Below are 19,838 nucleotides of genomic sequence, written 5' to 3' on the forward strand. Positions count from 1 at the left end.
CACAATCTTGTGAGTTCTTAAACAATAATTTCCAGGTACACTAATTAATTTTTGAAGCTGTTTCATGGCACACACGATAAAAGAAGAAAGTCTGCCTCAGACCATGTGTCACATTACAATCTAGAGCACCTGTGCCCTTGTTACACAGCGAACACACCCGTTTCTAGGAGCAGTATGACAGCACTCAGAACGTCGTTCTGCAAACTATAAACTGATTAATAAAATTCTTTTCCGGGCTATTATGCCGTGGTCTGATGGATTTCGCATTGTAACCCAACGTTTCGTCCCCATCTGCGGAGGACATCTTCAAGGGGGTTCGTGACTTCTGTTAACTTCCGAAACACACACTGTCTCACTACTGACTGCAGCAAATTTTTGTTTTCGCGTGCTCCCGCGCATAGGCGTGACGTCACATGTTTTGAATACGCGAGCGCAATTGGCCGTTGTCGGTTGCCGCCGTCCGCTGTTGCTATCATCCCATGGCGGAAGACTGGTACACATCTTCTTCAGCACCGGCATCCAGATGTCATTCAATTTCACGCCCTCCTCCTTCCTATTAAAATTCCTGGGGTGTTTCATAATCTCTATAGCCTCTCTGTAAAGCCTTTCATGATATCCGCTTGTGGCTGCCAGTACTTGAGTTCTATCAAAATAAATGTGGTGGTCTCCTGACTGCAAAGCGTGTTCCGCAACAGCTGATCTATCAATCTCTCCCCTTCTACAATTGCCCATGGGGACGAAACGTTGGGTTACAGTGCGAAATCCATCAGACCACGGCATAATAGCCCGGAAAAGAATTTTATTAATCATGACAGTTCCGGCCGTGAAAGTTTACATTTTACAAACTATAAACTACACTACTGGCAATTACAATTGCGACACCAAGGACATGATGTGCTACAGACGCGAAATTTAATCGACAGGAAGAAGATGCTGTGATATGCAAATGATTAGCTTTTCAGAGCATTCACACAAGGTTGGAGACAGTGGCGACACCTACAACGTGCTGACATGAGAAAAGTTTCCAACCGATTTCTTATACACAAGCAGCAGTTGAGCGGCGTTGCCTGGTGAACGTTGTTGTGCTGACTCGTGTAACAAGGAGATATGCGTACCATCACGTTTCCGATTTTAATAAAGGTCGGATTGTAGCCTATCGCGATTGCGGTTTCTCGTATCGCGACATTGCTGCTCGCGTTGGACGAGATCCAATGACTGTTAGCAGAATATGGATTCGGTGGGTACAGGAGGGTAATATGGAACGCCGTGTTGGATCCCAACGGCCTCGTATCACTAGCAGTCGAGATGACAGGCATCTTATCCGCATGGCTGTAACGGATCGTGCAGCCAAGTCTCGATCCCTGAGTCAACAGATGGGGACGTTTGCAAGACCACAACCATCTGCACGAACAGTTCGACGACGTTTACAGCAGCATGGACTATCAGCTCGGAGACCATGGCTGCTGTTACCCTTGACGGTGCATTACAGACAGGAGCGCCTGCGATGGTGTACTCAACGACGAACCTGGGTGCACGAATTTCAAAACGTCATTTTTTCGGATGTATCTAGGTTCTGTTTACAGCATCATGAGGGTCGCATTCGTGTTTGGCGACATCGCGATGAACGCACGTTGGAAGCGTGTATTCGTCATCTCTATACTGGCATAATACCCGGCGTGATGGTATGGGGTGCCATTGGTTACTCGTCTCGTTCACCTGTTGTTCGCATTGACGGCACTCTGAGCAGTGGGTGTAACATTTCAAATGTGTTACGACCCGTGGCTCTAACCTTCATTCGATCCCTGCGAATCCCTACATTTCAGCAGGATAATGCACGACCACATGTTGCAGGTGTACGGGCCTTTCTGAATACAGAAAATGTTCGACTGCTGCCCTGGCCAGCACATATTCCAGATTTCTCACCAACTGAAAACGTCTCGTCAATGGTGGCCGAGCAACTTGCTCGTCACAATACGCCAGTCACTACTCTTGATGAACTGTGGTATCGTGTTGAAGCTGCATGGGCAGCTGTACCTGTACACGCCATCCAACCTCTGTTTGACTCAATGCCCAGGCGTATCAAGGCCGTTATTACGGCCAGAGGTGGTTGTTCTGAGTACTGATTTCTCAGAATCTACGCACCCAAATTTCGTGAAAATGTAATCCTATGTCAGTTCTAGTATAATATATTTGTTCAATAAATACCCGTTTATCATCTGCATTCTTCTTGGTGTAGCAATTTTAATAGCCAGTGGTGAAAAGAGTAATGACACGCAACATACAAGCTCGTTCTTTCCAAGGCTTTTTAGTACCGATGAGAAATTCAGGGACAGGGAGAAGCTTCCATAACTGAAACACCGTTGTGCGGACAGGGCCTCTGGTAACTCTAGTTAAACTAGGGAAATGATCACCTAGCCTGCTACAATGACGTGGTGTCTGACTTTAAATACCCCTGCTTCACTCATCTCGGCCTCAGTGTCTGATCATTCCGTCCACTTGGCCAATCCCGGCGGAATGAAAATCTCACGAGTTACATGTTAAATCTGCTGGCGAACTGTGATGTGCTGCATGGTGTCTGTTTGAAGACTTCTACTAGAAGACTGGAGTCTGCCGGCTGTGGTTGGACTCCTAACGCTCCATGCTGGCGCCACGGACGGGTCATAGCCTTGACTGATAGAAGATGCGGGCGTACTGTGCCTTCCTCTGGTGAAGGGCCAAACCGATTTACTGTGAGCTGCAATCTTCTGTTTGCTTGGTGGGCACCTGTTGCCGCCTTCCAGGCTGTACGTGTACTGCCTTCCTGGCTGTACGCTGTGTGTCTGAAGGAGCCCTGTGCTTTCACCTCCGTGACGATCGCCATCCAGATTATGCTGTAGGTACAGGACTAATTGCATGTCCACCTGCAAGAGCACTGAGGCCTTCGCTATCCATAGAGGCACGTCCGTGGGCCACCTCGCTGGCCCTCGCTACCTTAAGCCGTCGGCACACGGACCGTGCTGTCGAACGTCAACGTTGAGCGTGCCAAGTTCAGCGTGGTGCTGAACGCTCAGGAACGATGCGACTTGTGCATACGGGACATGGGCCCCAACGTCGTATATGCGATCGCAACGCACTCCAGCGGCAGTTGTGGGATGTTTCTAGTTCGTAAATCACACTGTTTACTCAACGGGCGCGCGTAAAATTCTTACGTTAGCTCTATTAAAACGCACATTTCCTCCATCGTCAACGAAAAGAAAAGTACCATGTCCAACTTGTAAAAGTTTCATTACAAACAGTGCGGTACAAATTTGCAATACTTCTCCGCATAAGATAAACATTATTTCATCATTCCCACATTTTAGTAAAACCCTAAGGTCAGTCTTACTTGATCACTGTTCTTACCCAGTAGCAGAATCTTTGCAACATGTGAATTACGAAGCGTAAAAGAAAACGGAGCAAAATATCTTTATACAAGTAGCGCAAGCTGTCCTGTAGATTAAGCCAATCGAAAAAAGTCATCCCTCAAGAAAAGGTGAACTAAGATTTACGTAACATCAACTATTGTAGTATATACTTATATTAAACTAATAATAAAGTATCAGAACCTAATAAAAACGCGAATGTTAGGGAGAAAAATTTGGAAGTATCAAGACGCGAACCACCGCCCAACAAATATTTTGATAAAGGTTAGTGACGCTACCCATTACGCTTTTTTTTTATCTCATTTCGTTCGCTTTTGTTCGTTATATCTGGTCGGCGCGGACGTCGCAAGACACCCGTTTGCAGTTCGTCGTTGATCCATTAACTCTGTTTTTTTTTTTATTACAGGGGGCAGCTAACCCTCTGACCGAACATACTGAGCTACCGTGCCGGCTAAACGGACGCCACGGCACTGGTACCTATTCATGTTGTGTTACGTCTTTCTGAAAACCTTAATCGGAGATATGTTACCATTTGCAATATAATTATAACAAATTGTACAAGAACAATGCGTTTTGGGTGGATCTACAGTGTGTCGCTGCCTTCAAATAGCCTTCTCTCATAATACACAAGTTACAATAATTCTTTTGCCACGAATATGATATTTCTCATTATTTTATTGGAACGAATCACACAGTTGACAACGAGTTTTCCAGTGATTCTCAATTTGCTGGTGCTCAAAAACGGCATATATATACATATAGGCTTGAAATGAATGGCAATATGGAATCTCAGGACTTCGTACTGAAGGGAGACGGCGTGCGTGTGACGTAGGTGTGTGGCGTTGTGCCATCTCATTGGTCAACGCTCAGACGCACGCTCAGAATATCTGACATGCCAGATATTGCTCTGCACGTTCGGAAAGACTCCCGAACGTACTATTCCACGCTATGTCGTCAGAAACTCGGCACGCTCAATGCTCAACGTTCGGATGCACGGTCCGTGTGCCGACGGCTTTACCCCGCGACGCCTCGCTGTCACACAGTGTACCTGACTGCCACGAGCTACGTGAGCTGTCAGAGTGCTGTGTCTAGCATTCCTCGCTGACACCCGAACGAGCGAGCAGCCCGGCCCGTTTCCTGGGCGCCTCAGAAGACAATATTCGTTGTAACAATCACGTTAATAAAATGTTATTACAGACACTACTGTTTCACAGACGTCTTCAGGTGTAAGACTGGAACACTCACCAGCCTTTGGGCCTCAGCCTCCGACACTTATGACGTCACCATCTCACCTGTCCAATCTCGACGCCCATTGATCTCTAAACACAGTGGGTGACCGTTAAAATACTTTCAATGTCTGCTGATTGTGTTGTTTCGTATGGATCCAACAAAGTTGAGCTATGTTCAAAGACGGGTCGTATGAGTGCTTCGTAAGCAATCTCCTCTGTAGACTGACTGCTTATTCCCAGTATGCTACAAATGAAACCTCCATACTAAGACAATAAAGTCGCAAGAACTACAGGTGCTGATTTTAAACAGTCACTTATTTCAGCCATTTTTGGACGCAAAGGTATTTGGGAACAGAGGCGTATACACCATTGTAACCGCTTTACGATGGATAACATGAGGTGTAATAATTTCTGGAAACTAGTTCCTCTGTTTCACCTAATTTATCGTTGCCCTTTTTTTAGTTAGAACACCAACACGAAAATTTATAAGTAAGCAGATGTAGTTCATGAAGTAGAGCCGGATAAAAACCGACGAAATATTACCTCAGACTGAGTGTTCCTACGACTTGGTCTTCAACAGACCTTACATTTATAGTTTTGGGTCATTCATCATTTCGTACACCATTCTGTCTCAATAAAATCGAAGACGTCCACAGTATGGTGTGGACGTGCTCTGCGCTGCGTGAACCACTACTGTCGGAGCTTTCGGCCGCGTCTTGCAGCCGGAACAAATTCATGTTACAGTAAGTCTGTAGTTGTCTGCTGCGACAGGTCTGTCAATAAAAAAGGGCCCAACAATCCACTGTGCTCTGACTGCGGGTGAGACAGTGACTTTTTGTCGATTCTCAGTAGACCAGAGACTCCAGTCCTGTTTGTTGAAGTACCCATGTAGCTGGAAGTGTGCCTCATCGTTAAAAAAAAATGTGATACGTATCGACTGCCCCAACGGCTGGTACAGTTGAATTCTGTGATGGAAAATCTTAAGTTTCTCTTTCACTGTTGTCTGGAGAGACCGTCGTGACATCCTGAGATGCGATGCTGCATGTCTTGCTGGTGTAGTGGGCTCTTAGCTGAATAAAGTACGCACTAGTTCCACAGTCCACAGGGTTACAACTGAGTCTGGTTGTCGTAATTGGCACTTCCTGGCACCGTGTAGGGATCTGGTCTTTTCAGAACAATTCATCAAGCAGTTAAGAAACAGGGAAAACTACACAAGATCTGTGTCAGAGGACGCTTACATTTTGTTGTCACATCTTGACTTTAGCTCTGTTCTGTGTTCTAATCGAGCAATAGTCATTCCTGATGGTGCTGTTCTTGACCAGTATTCTGTTGAGGGCGCGTCTCACCCCAACAGTACTTCCAGAATTTTCGTAAAATCTCAGTGTTGTTGTTTCCACTCTGAAATATGAACTGAGACATCAGTGAGTGAGCCGTAGAGTATTCACAGTTACAGTACAAGAATATCACAAGGAAAACCATCTACTGCACACAGTCAAACCACAGCCGACAAATACCTTCTAATGCCTGTTTTGCGCCACCTTTTAATTTACGTCCTATCTTCAGCTCATATGGCAAGTCGGATTTAGATTTTTTCAAGGGAGCAGGCTACTTACGCTGTAGGGAAATATATAGAAGCGTTTAAAAGCAATAGTACGTAATTTTAGCGACATAAAGTTAAAATAAGTAAAAGCATTTAATTATAGTGATATATATATATATATATATATATATATATATATATATATATATATATATATATATATATATATATATAAGTAACGCGAAACGAAATGTACCAACGCCGGCAACATAATTCGTGAAAATTTATACTTTTCGCTTGCGTAGGAGCAAACTAAAAAATGTAATTACATAAAATTTAGGTTTTATTGATTACTTGTCATACTGAGAGCATGCACTCCGCCACGTACAAACTTATCTCAGTGATGGGCGCTATCGAAAATCTCTATCTCCTCGACATCCGACTTCATCCGGTTATCTTTGTATTTAAAGCGCGGCTACAGCGGGAGTCAACAAGTCTCGCAGGGTCAGCCATCTACTCCTAGGATACAGGTGAGACGGTCTGCAGTGTCAGTGTGCCTCTGTCTCTTGTGATGCCCTGTCCACTGTTCTGAGTGTAGCGTAATTTAAGCTTTGCAGCTAATGTTTCAGAAACGTCAGATCTGACGGATGTCCTTTCTTGGGGCTGTCAGGCGTATTTCCACTTTTGTTTACGAAGATATTTTCAATCCCGTTTCTGTAATGTGGAGGTGGTGTCGACCGAAAAATAGATGGTTCATGGAATGTGTCCTCCGATGCTCAGTATGTTATTGGAAAGTATCGGTTTGTACTCATTACACAAAAAATATTGTTCAAAGGTTATAGGATCTGCCACTGTCAGGTGATGGAGATAAGCGATCGAATATTTTCTTAATAATGTTTTAATTATCTTGATCACAATAGCATATAAATTTACAATTTAGGAGTACTAGTTTCAGTTACTAGACAACCATCTTTAGATCAATCTCACGATAGACACAGTGCCATTGTACATGTCTGCTACAGAACCACCATCAATGAATGTATCTTCAAACATAGCCATTAAAGAGTCAGGCTTTAAATGCACTATTGGTAATACCAACGAAGTTACTCATTCTGAACTACGCTTACTAGCAACAGTATATTAGTCGGCCATTATATTATTGCATGTGCGACTGAGAGCGCCTCGATAAGTTTTTATCGTGATATTTCACGAGGACACAGAGAGCCATTTAATGATATATGTTCAATTGTCTTGAAATCATTCTCAGTGCGATGTTCTTTCCTTAGTCACCACTTTACTTGTTTACTTTAACGTGTTTCCGATAACGGCCACGGGAGGCCAAGTGCAGTAATATCGTGGTCGCGAAGTACTTGCATACAATGATCGCGTCATCCTTGTTAGTAAGATGAATACGACAGTGATAAAAAATATTTTTTGTAACTTACTCAAGTACACAGTTCTTTGTAAGCATGGCAAAGCATTGAGTAACTTTGTTAATATGACCAACAGTGTCATTAAAGTCTTGCTCGTGAGTGAGCATGTTTCGAGATACACTCTCTAACGATGGTTTTCTAGCCTACGTGTACATAGGTACTGTCTATAGTAAGACTGATCTGGAAGTGGTTGTCTAGCAACCGAAAGTAATAGTCAGCAAATTGTAAATTAATGTGATATTGCGATCAACACAATTACAAAAAAAATGAAATTGATCAAAGTGCAGTTTTGTACCTTTAGTTGACAGCGTGCCGAAAGGGCATCACTACCTGTTGCTGAACACATGGGTGATCGCTGACAGGAACAGCAAATTGCGAAGAACTCACAACGTTACCATCAACAACTCGGTAAGACACCTCCGTAACACAACATCAGTTCCCAGTCGCCCTTCAGAACATTTATTATGATTATTTTTTGCCGTGGTTTTATTTCGTCGCCTTACGTTGAATTTGATTACAAGACTTGAAATCAAACGTGTTACATTTGGGTGAGGCTGCTTTTTGAAATTAAAAGAGTAGAGTTCTGCTGGTGGTATTTATTTTGCCCCCTGCCTGCCATTTCAAATTTTTCGCATCTACAGCATTGTCCTGGAGTTAAATAACATCATGACAATTTAGAATACTCTTTTCTCATGAGTCAGTAACTGCTGTTCCAGGTATTCCGTAGATATCTCCCTCATGCTTGCAACGTTCCTGAATCCATTGCACAAGAGCTTTGTAAGCAATGACTTTGTTAAACGAGGTGCTCTTTCCCGGTATTGTTTCTACGAATGAAAAGCTTGTCACTTGTTTTATCCAAAAATTATTCAACCTAATCATTCGGCTCACATTCGGCCGCATTGCCATTCCCCTGACTCGGTATTTATGTAGCTTAGGACTGCAATGCTTCACGTCTGAATAAACTTCATACAGAGTGTATGTTTCTCAGATTAGCGTCAGCTCTCATGTTATGAGAAAGGACCCTGTGTCATGGACAAACAATGATCATTCCACATTTTACCATTTTAACTGAGTAGTTATTCACCTTCTCAAATACAACAGAAATTTTCTTATATTAGGCATTTCTGATTTTTACTAATCCTTTTTCAAGTCAGACAATTCCGTCCACTACGACAATAGTACGTCTACTCATTGAGCTTACCGAATGCATTTTGTGGTGAGACAATTCCATCCGCTACGAAAACAGTACATCTACTCACGGAGATTGTCGTCTGGCATCCACCATAATATTACCGAGTTAAATTCAGAATAATTTCAGAGGGTGGCAAAAATAAATGCGTCACTTGCCATGTGGTAAGGTTAGATATGATATTTTATTCCAAATCATTAAGATAAGGCGTCAATAACGCTATTCCGTTCTATTACCATTTTCTAAAGACACTTCAGCGTCAGTCGGTATTTCTCGTTATGATATTCTGTCACTCCTGTCACGGAGTCGTTGGGTCAATGAAATTTGTAATATTCGAAAGTGAACGAATTTTGCAACGTGCGCTTGAATGTGACATACGTTGCTAGCGTATCGTCTGCTGTGAAGTCACTATGAAAGCCTAGGAAAATTGTGAGTATTGAAAAATTCGCAGACATTACGTTGTAAACTGGTCCGTAACATATGACCTGACTGCTGAACATGTATAAGTTATTAACATGAATGAATCGTCACAACTTCGAGGCATACGTCTGAGGGCCTATTCCTTTTTCAGGGGAATTGTCCACCCTTCTGGAGAGAGGCATTCCGTCGTCCTTTTGCTTATCTATACTCACGCAAGATAGTTGGAACTCCATTTGTTTCGTTCGCTCAAATGTTCTTCCATTTTAGTTTTTCGATCTCTGTCTTACCATTGATATTGCATACGTTCCTTCCGTATGTCATTGATTCATTTTTGTAGCATGTCACACGACTTGAAAATCCCTACTCTGCAACTTCTGTCTACCTCTTATCTACAAGGAATATAGCATATCTTCTGGCTGAAAATTGTTGAACTAGGTGTTCATTCCACTTTTGACAAGGTAGTTAGCAACATCTATATATTTTCGAAGTAAGTAATATGAACAGGATTTAGATTTTAAAGCACTTCACATTGTAATACAATAAACATAAGTTTATATACAACATACCCCAATGAAGCTAATATGCACTAGCGCGGAGGCATAGAATTAAAAAAAAAAAAAAGATTTACATTTCTGCTGAGAGAAAAATCTTTGTTTAGTGTTTTACATCTAGGTAACGAACTTCAACTCGTTTTCGTTCAGAGGATATTTTTTTCGAGTATTACAGTAATAATAATAATAGTAAGCTAACAGTAACAATTATAATAATATTCAACATCACCAGTATAATAATAAATGTAATACCAGCGTCATAGAGATTTTTTAAGCCCGGCTTACCTCACGAGAAATTCTACTGCAGCAAAATGTAGCCGTTTAGGAACGCTGGCGAGATTGTAGTGCGAAAATTAACATGAGAACTTGTCGTTAAGTTAGAGAGCTCTAACGCGGGATATTTCTCCAAGATTTTTTCCTTATATTCCAGACTAATCCTCGTTTTTGAAAGTTCCGCTTCTACAGAACGTGAACTATGTGATGTTTATTATTTCAGTTCACGAAACGACTATCCGTGTTGACATAGTGTGAAATACCACTGTCCTACTCACAGTTTTCCCGCGCATATCTTATCACGGAGATCTGCACCATTTGTGTGCGAAAATTAACATGAGAACTTGTCGTTAAGTTAGAGAGCTCTAACGCGGGATATTTCTCCAAGATTTTTTCCTTATATTCCAGACTAATCCTCGTTTTTGAAAGTTCCGCTTCTATAGAACGTGAATTATGTGATGTTTGATTATTTCAGTTCACGAAACGACTATCCGTGTTGACATAGTGTGAAATACCACTGTCCTACTCACAGTTTTCCCGCGCATATCTTATCACGGAGATCTGCGCCATTTGTGTGCGAAAATTAACATGAGAACTTGTCGTTAAGTTAGAGAGCTCTAACGTGGGATATTTCTCCAAGATTTTTTCCTTATATTCCAGACTAATCCTCGTTTTTGAAAGTTCCGCTTCTATAGAACGTGAATTATGTGATGTTTGATTATTTCAGTTCACGAAACGACTATCCGTGTTGACATAGTGTGAAATACCACTGTCCTACTCACAGTTTTCCCACGCATATCTTATCACGGAGATCTGAGCCATTTGTGTGCATAGCAGCACATCAGAAATAACTTTGTTGAAAGTTATTTTGTATTCATATTTTACTGTTTGTTTTTTAGTGTACTGGGTGGCCGCCACGATGAACTCTACGGTCGACGTCGCAGCGCCGAAAGAAGTGAAGTCTGATGACGAGAGAAGCGTGGAGGATGAGCCTGCAGAAGAGTCTCCAACACCCGCAGGTGAGTGCGTGTCTAGGCGTGCGATGCGAGCCGCACCTCGTCGTCTGCTGCGATCACATCCCGGTGGAAGGGGACACACAGCTTCTGATGGAGGGACACAGGTTCAGGCCTATTAGCTCTAGGGGTAGCAGTCACCCTCATCGGCTGATGTTGGCAGGGCTGTTCGGAGGCGTTAACAGTTGTTAGGAATGAAGGGTTGATTTTGAGGCGAGCCAAATTTCAATATTCGACGTACGAGAACAAGCTACCTCTTGCCGAACAGAGCTTCCTGCTGCCCTGAAATGTTGGTACGCATCTGTGGAACAGCTCATAATTAAAGCTTACTCTCAGGCCACATAGCTACCATCTCCCAATATAATTGGTTCTTCTTGTCAGAGGAAAAGAAGTGGACATACTTAGCCAGATTTCATTTAACTCACTCAGTGCAAAGTGAACCGTAGATTTACTTTCAAACTCTTTTCTTAAGGAATTTATTTTATTTACTAGCAATTCATCAAGAACATTAACACATTTAATCACACTACGTGAGCGTGGAAGTAGTTGCAAGTGGGTGACTGATGAAAACAAATTTCTTGCAAGAAATGGAAATTTTATTCCTAAAAACCTCAGAAAGCACCCTCTAAATATCAAGATACAATTTATTCAGAGGCAGAAATTATATATATATATATATATATATATATATATATATATATATATATATATATATATATATATATATATATATATATATTGAGTGTATGAGCTTCCGGGCTGAGATCCTTGCCGCTTCCTTTTAACATGGCCATAGTCACGATCGCTCACAACAACCTCTGAAAGACTACACTGGTGCAAATCTGCAACACACCAGATCCCCTCAAACCAAAAATTTTAACAATTCACACAAACACATAAACTATGCACCCCGTAGGAGGGATGGAAATACCACAGAACACTCACATTAAAAAAAATTACTTGGCCACCGAAAGTGCAACTTGTTTTTAAAAGAAAACTCTTACGGTGGAAGGGTGGCAACTCTAGATACTAAAATGACCGTTTAAATAAAAACCCATGAAATGCAGCCTTACATAAAATGTACAAAAATGCTCTACACTACACATATACCGCCTCTCAAGATGATAGACAAGATAAAAACATATTTCAGGAATTCGGCCTTTACACCTTAAGCAATAAATTCGTTAACACCAAATGCGGCAAACATGACAGGGGCAGCTATTAACGTACGGCAGACCGACAGACAGACACTAACTGGCTGACAAATGCGGACGGGAGACAGACGAGCAATCTGGGGACGAGAGACTGACCAAGAAAACAAGTAAAATTTAACAAGTAAATGGAACAACATATCACGAATCACTTAACTTCAAATAAACTGCGATGTCTGGCGAAGACCTAGCGCAGCAGCCCCAAAACGCTCTCCCGAACCGTCCGCTGCCAGCAGCTTCAACGGACGCCGTCTCACGGCGTCGCAGCTCGCCCCGGCCAGACCGATGTCGTGGGTTGGCTCCTGTTCCTCTAGGGTCGGCCACGAAGCCACTACCTTCGCTACACGGCGCGGCCCAGTGGATTCACGTGGCCACCTCACATGCACCGACGCTCAAGGCGGATAAGTCATCTTGTGTGCCAGTGTGCGACCGACCAACCGATCGATCCAACCGCCAGTGCCCATTGTCTGAACAAACTCGAGCAGATTAGCGGCCTAACACGTACTAGAACTCCGGACGACAGACAAACACTGGCTGCCCCACACTGACCCGTCCGACCAACTGACCGACTCGCCGAGACTGACAGGCTCCATTGCCGAGCTCACAGCGCCCCTAAGTGCACGTGAACAGGCAACTTTACCACGGCTCGCTAAGGATTCACTACTAAAACAGTAGGCCTATGGGACAATGTTAATCAAACTCACTCTTAAGCGGACTTCCAGGAACAACGCCGTACGGTTTGTGTTGAAAAGCACTTCGCTTAATCAAGGCGTCTGCCCTGGCTAGGATACTTTCGTATTATTTAGTAGCTGATTATAGGAAATACGGTCTTAAACGTTTTAGAGAATCTTAGCACCATAGTTTCCGTTGGTTAATATAGCAGCATTCCCCTCAAACGTATGTTTTGTAGATAACCTCTATTAGGTCTAGTTCAAAAGCAAATAAAAAGCAATATTAGGCTAAAACATAAAACATGATGTATTATCTTTGACCCCCTCCCTATTATGGTGCTTCTAAGATGAAGCATTACTAAAAAACTAGAAAAAACGTTAGGTGATGTCAGCTCGTTCTTGAAACCACAGATAATGACACATCTGCAAGTTGAAATGCAAACAACCTTAATGTTTTTTAGATGTGGAGATACCATTGTAACACTGGACAAACATCATAAAACAGTTTAAATGTGTAAGTATTTACTTTGTGACTGTAATTTGTTTGCGTGCTTTCCTGCTTAGCACAGTAGTTTAGCTTACATGTGTTCCCTGTTGATATAATCTTGGTGCGCTTAGTTTTGCTACATAACTTCATTTAGGCGTAACGTGAAATGTCAACTGCCTGTTCAGCATGTTATTCTTTAGCCAAATATGGATAGGCAGAAAATAACACTGGGGCACTTAATTTGGGGGTTCACAGTTATGTTTTAGGCACACTCGCCACCTTGTCGTGTGTGTGTGCGTGGGTGGGTGGGTGGGTGGGTGTTTTGCTGCATGTGGAATACTACGAATTACAACCTTTATGTAATTGTTTTGGATAAACTTTCAGGATTGCTCAAAAGGTTCCTATTGTTTGGATACGTTTGGGCACATCTAGTTGGCTGGTCTGGAGAACACTGTGTTTGGCAGATTCATGTTAATGCCCTGTAAAGTACGGGGATGTGACTGAATGATTCGATTTAATGGCTACCTCCATTTCTATAAATGAGCTGTGGGTTCTTGGAATATGAATGTCATAGACCAGGGGAGTGCGGCTTGTCATTTGATAGATAAGGGGTCGTGGGGTACGGCCATTTTGGATTGTGACCTCATTGTCGCTTTATGTAGGCAATATTTGTGGCATCTCTTGGGCCTATTTTAGCGTATTTTGGATTCCTACTTGTCATAGAAGCGCTTCCTGCTAGGGTAGCTCCTAGCAGTAGGTAAAAAACTCACTGGAAGCAGTTAAGCAGCGACCTAGGAAGCGAACGAGTGCGTCGTGTTGCAGTGAAGTGGTGGCGCATCCGGCCAACGGTGGAGCCGCTGGTGCTGCTGTTCATGTTCTCCTACCAGCTGACGCACTCTGTGGTTAACGGGCTCTTCCTGGAGCGCGTGTGTGGCTCCAGTGACCCCAACGTGTGCACCAACGAGGACCGCACGTACTCCAGCACACTAAACACCTGGAGAGGCATCATCGAGGCCACCGTGCCCGCCATTGTGTCGCTCTTCGTTGTCAGCTGGAGCGACAAGTTTGGACGGCGACCCATCTTCATCTGGTCCTTTGCCGGTATGTGCAGAGCAGGTGACTTTGACTATTCAACTAGATTTCAAAGCTGCCCTTGCTTCAGAATTAGCGCGAGTTGCACACACTTGTAAAATAAGATCTATCGTGTTTGGTCTGTCTGTGAATAACGTCCTGCTAGTGTGTGTCAGTCTCAAAATCGCCCCCTCTCTTGCAGGGAACGCCATCACGTACGGCGTGTTCTCCGTGCTGTCTGCGATTCCAGACCTAGCGGCAGAGTGGTTGCTGATGCCGTCCATAGCGGCCACCTTCAGCGGCGGCCTGTTGATCCTCATGGCTGTTGCCAATGTCTACATCGCCGACGTCAGCCCTGTGGGGCAGAAGGAGCTCAGGTAGATACCCGATGTTTAATACATAACATACTCTTCTGCATGAGGCTGTTAATGAAGCATGTGCAACTTCAGTTCAAGGTTTCTTTTTCTTTATGTCAATGTCCCCTCATTCAAATGTTCAAATGCGTGTGAAATCTTACGGACGTAACTGCTAAGGTCATCAGTCACTAAGCTTACACACTACTTAACCTAAAATATCCAAAGGACAAACACACACCCATCCCCAAGGGAGAACTGGAACCTCCGCCGGGACCAGCCGCACAGTCCATGAGTGCAGTGCCTTAGACCGCTCGGCTAATCCCGTATCCCCGTATTCAATAAGAGTATCACCTTCTAACATAAAACAGTAAATGGACACTCATGGCTACTTAAAGACACGAACTTCTACATATAAAACAATTTCAGACGGTCTGATTACTTTAAAATGAGTTAATGTTTTAAATATTTGACCTTAAGTATGTAAAATATTTATGGTTGAAGACATTGCAGTTTTCGGCATATGTCAATGTTTATGATATCGTATCTCCTGAACTATCCGTCGAAGAACGATATAATTTTGCAGTCGCGTTCAGTGATGTTTGTCAATCTGTCTACATAATCTGTTCCGAATAACGATAGCAGTAAAGATGCAATAAATGCAGAAGTTTTCTGCATGAACAGAAAAAATACAGGAAGCGATGGACATCTTTTCTTTCGTTATTTTGTGGGGATGTCTGCGAGAAACAGTCCGTAAGTGTCTAAAATTATGTGTACAGTTTGTTAGAATTCGCAAAGTGTTATCATTCTGAAATACTGAATGAATATAGTCGGGAAATTGCATGCCTTTACTTACACTGCCTCAAAACATATACACAGCGCATAACAATAATGCTATATTAAACCTTTAACGTAAGATTATACCTTTTACTGTTAAATTATAGCAGCATTTTAAATATTTAAATTCGGCCAAAATTACAATAAATACTGAAAATGAAATTTATGTTCTCCAGGAAGCCGTTGGATAGGCAACCTGCAGCTTGGACTGGATGAACAGGCGACCATTTTACCATTTCGTAAATAGATACTGTGCAATAAAATCGATTATTGTTGCTCATAATGTTAACAAAAATGTCTTATGCTGCTGACATTGTTGGCTCACAGTCAGATGTAGTCTTTGCATTTGGTAAAATCGATGGAAGACCACAGATTTATAAATCATTTACCTGAGATCAGTACGCAATGGATCTAGTGTCTCATGATTAAACTGAACCATTTCCTGCGTCATTGTTATAATAATGACACAATCATCATTAGTGGTTCATCAGTGTTGTAGGACATTAGAAATATATCTTAGGGTAGGCGTGCCCACTTGTTCGTAAAGCCAGGGACATGGTGTATAGCCCGGTTAACTTTCACATAGTGTAAATAAGAACCATAGCGGTGACACAGACGAAATTCTGACATAAACTACTGGCCACTAAAATTGCTACACCAAGAAGAATTGCAGATGATAAATGGGTATTCATTGGACAAATATATTATACTAGAACTGACATAGGATTACATTTTCACGCAATTTGGGTGAATAGATTCTGTGAAATCAGTACTCAAAACAACCACCTCTGGCCCTAATAACGGCCTTGATACGCCTGGGCGTTGAGTCAAACAGAGCTTGCATGGCGTGTACAGGTACAACTGCTCATGTAGCTTCAACACGGTACCACAGTTCATGAAGAGTAGTGAGTGGCGTATTCTGACGAGCCAGTTGCTCGGCCACCATTGGCCAGACGTTTTCAGTTGGTGAGAAATCTGGAATATGTGCTGGCCAGGGCAGCAGGCGAACATTTTCTGTATCCAGAAAGGTCCATAAAGGACCTGCAACATGCGGTCGTGTATTATCCTGCTGAAATGAAGGTTTCGCAGGGATCGAATGAAGGGTGGAGCCACGGTTCGTAACACATCTGAAATGTAACGTCCACTGTTCAAAGTGCCGTCAATGTGAACAATAGGTTACCGAGACGTGTAACCAATGGCACCCCATACCATCACGCCTGGTGATACGCCAGTATGCCGATGACGAATACACGCTTCCAATGTGCTTTCACCACGATGTCGCCAAACACGGGTGCGACCTTCATGATGCTGTAAACAGAACCTGGATTCATCCTAAAAAAAAATGACGTTTTGCCATTCGTACACCCATGTTCGTCGTTGAGTTCACCATCGCAGGCGCTCCTGTCTGTGATGCAGCGTCAAGGATAATCGCAGCCATGGTCTCCGAGTTGATAGTCCATGCTGCTGCAAACGTCTTCGAACTGTTGGTGCAGATGGTTGTTGTCTTGGAAACGTCCCCATCTGTTGACTCAGGGATCGAGACGTGGCTGTATAATCCGTTACAGCCATGCGGATAAGATGCCTGTCATCTCGACTGCTAGTGATACAATGCCGTTGGGATTCAGCACGGCGTTCCATAATACTCTCCTGAACCCACCGAATCCATGTTCTGCTAACAGTCATTGGATCTCGACCAACGTGAGCAGCAATGTAGCGATACAACAAACAGCAATCGGGTTAGGCTACAATCCGCCCTTTATCAGAGTCGGAAACGTGATGGTAAGCATTTCCCCTCCTTACACGTGGCATTACAACAACGTTTCACCAGGCAACGCCGGTCAACTGCTTTTTGTGTATGAGAAATCGGTTGGAAACTTTCCTCATAACAGCACTTTGTAGGTGTCACCACCGGCGCCAAAGTTGTGTGAATGCTCTGAAAAGCTAATCATTTGCATATCAGAGCATCTTCTTCCTGTGGTTAAATTTCGTGTGTGGAGCACGTCATCTTCATGGTGTAGTAATTTTAATGGCCAGTAGTGTAAAGGTAATGGGAGAACAAATGAGTATTTGCAGCATGGAGCTGTTCGCATCTGATGAAAGGATCTCTCCTGACACCCAGAACTCTCTGCTTGCAGACTGGGCATACTGGACGTGTCGATGTACTCGGCCCAGATGCTGGCGTCAGCGCTGTCGTCGCCGCTGTTCGTGGCCCTCAACTACTACGGGGTGTTCGCGCTGGCCGCCGGCCTGATGCTGCTGTGTCTGCTCTACTCCATCTTCCTGTTGCCGGAGACCACTGCGCCCTACACGCCGCCTCAAGACGTGAGTTGCTGGCCTGAACACATATACGCACCGTAAAAGATCCATAATTTTTGCAGAAATATACGTCAATGTCTCCCGTGTGTTCAGGAGAGCTGCGGGTGCTGCAAGGGAATCTTCCGCCCGCAGCTGGTGTTCGACGCACTCAAGACGTCGCTGATGAAGCGGCCCCACCACGGACGCACAGTTGTCCTCACACTCGTCTTCGTGACCGTCACTGGTTCCCTCATTGCCCAAGGTACGGCCAGTTCACGCATTCACCATCGAAACAATATTACGAACTTATTCTTATTACAGTAATATTGGATCTGGTAGTCTACAATGTTGAATAAAATGATCCACATGCACTGACGATAAAAATTTAACACCAAACAATAATTAATGTTGTTGTTGTTGTGGTCTTCAGTCCTGAGACTGGTTTGATGCAGGTCTCCGTGCTACTCTATCCTGTGCAAGCTTCTTCATCTCCCAATACGTACTGCAGCCTACATCCTTCTGAATCTGTTTAGTGGATTCATCTCTTGGTCTCCCTCTACGATTTTACCCGCCACGCTGCCCTCCATTACTAAATTGGTGATCCCTTGATGCCTCAGAACATGTCCTACCAACCGATCCCTTCTTCTTGTCAAGTCGTGCCACAAACACCTCTTCTCCCCAATCCTATTCTATACCTCCTCATTAGTTATGTGATCTACCCATTTAATCTCCAGCATTCTTCTGTAGTACCACATTTCTAAAGCTTCTATTCTCTTCTTTTCCAAACTATTTATCGTCCATATTTCACTTCCATACATGGCTACACTCCATGCAAAGACTTTCAGAAACGACTTCCTGTCACTTAAATCTATACTCGATGTTAACAAATTTCTCTTCTTCAGAAACGCTTGCCTTGCCATTGCCTCTCTACTTCGACCATCATCAATTATTTTGCTCCCCAAATAGAAAAACTCCTTTACTACTTCAAGTGTTTCATTTCCTAATCTAATTCTCTCAGCATCGCCCGACTTAATTCCACTACATTCCATCATCCTCGTTTTGCTTTTGTTGATGTTCATCTTATATCCTCCCTTCAAGACAGTATCCATTCCGTTCAACTGCTCATCCAAGTCCTTTGCTTTCTCTGACAGAATTACAATGCCATCGGCGAACCTTAAAGTTTTTATTTCATCTCCCTGCATTTTAATACCTATTCCGATTTTTTCTTTTGTTTCCTTTATTGCTTGCCAATTTTTTTTTTTTTCATTAGTCTACTGACTGGTTTGATGCGGCCCGCCATGAATTCCTTTCCTGTGCTAACCTCTTCATCTCAGAGTAGCACTTCCAACCGACGTCCTCAATTATTTGCTTGACGTATTCCAATCTCTGTCTTCCTCTACAGTTTTTGCCCTCTACAGCTCCCTCTAGTACCATGGAAGTCATTCCCTCATGTCTTAGCAGATGTCCTATCATCCTGTCCCTTCTCCTTATCAGTGTTTTCCACATATTCCTTTCCTCTCCGATTCAGCGTAGAACCTCCTCATTTCTTACCTTATCAGTCCACCTAATTTTCAACATTCCTCTATAGCACCACATCTCAAATGCTTCGATTCTCTTCTGTTCCGGTTTTCCCACAGTCCATGTTTCACTACCATACAATGCTGTACTCCAGACGTACATCCTCAGAAATTTCTTCCTCAAATTAAGACCGGTATTTGATATTAGTAGACTTCTCTTGGCCAGAAATGCCTTTTTTGCCATAGCGAGTCTGCTTTTGATGTCCTCCTTGCTCCGTCCGTCATTGGTTATTTTACTGCCTAGGTATCAGAATTCCTTAACTTCATTGACTTCGTGACCATCAATC

At 43.2% G+C, this 19,838-nt stretch overlaps 1 protein-coding gene across 1 annotated transcript in view; it reads left to right on the plus strand.

Annotated features, from left to right (window-relative positions):
- The window catches only part of LOC126276213 (proton-coupled folate transporter-like), a 196,322-nt gene that overhangs the window by 137,744 nt on the left and 38,740 nt on the right, over positions 1-19,838 (plus strand). Inside the window, exons 2-6 of the mRNA XM_049977261.1 lie at positions 10,936-11,055; positions 14,241-14,519; positions 14,692-14,866; positions 17,815-18,001; positions 18,089-18,236. Of these exons, the coding sequence (XP_049833218.1) occupies positions 10,936-11,055; positions 14,241-14,519; positions 14,692-14,866; positions 17,815-18,001; positions 18,089-18,236 (909 nt within the window). The remainder of the gene's footprint in view (positions 1-10,935; positions 11,056-14,240; positions 14,520-14,691; positions 14,867-17,814; positions 18,002-18,088; positions 18,237-19,838) is intronic.

The sequence above is a fragment of the Schistocerca gregaria genome, chromosome 1 (genome assembly GCF_023897955.1).
Source record: "Schistocerca gregaria isolate iqSchGreg1 chromosome 1, iqSchGreg1.2, whole genome shotgun sequence".
Taxonomy (NCBI): domain Eukaryota; kingdom Metazoa; phylum Arthropoda; class Insecta; order Orthoptera; family Acrididae; genus Schistocerca; species Schistocerca gregaria.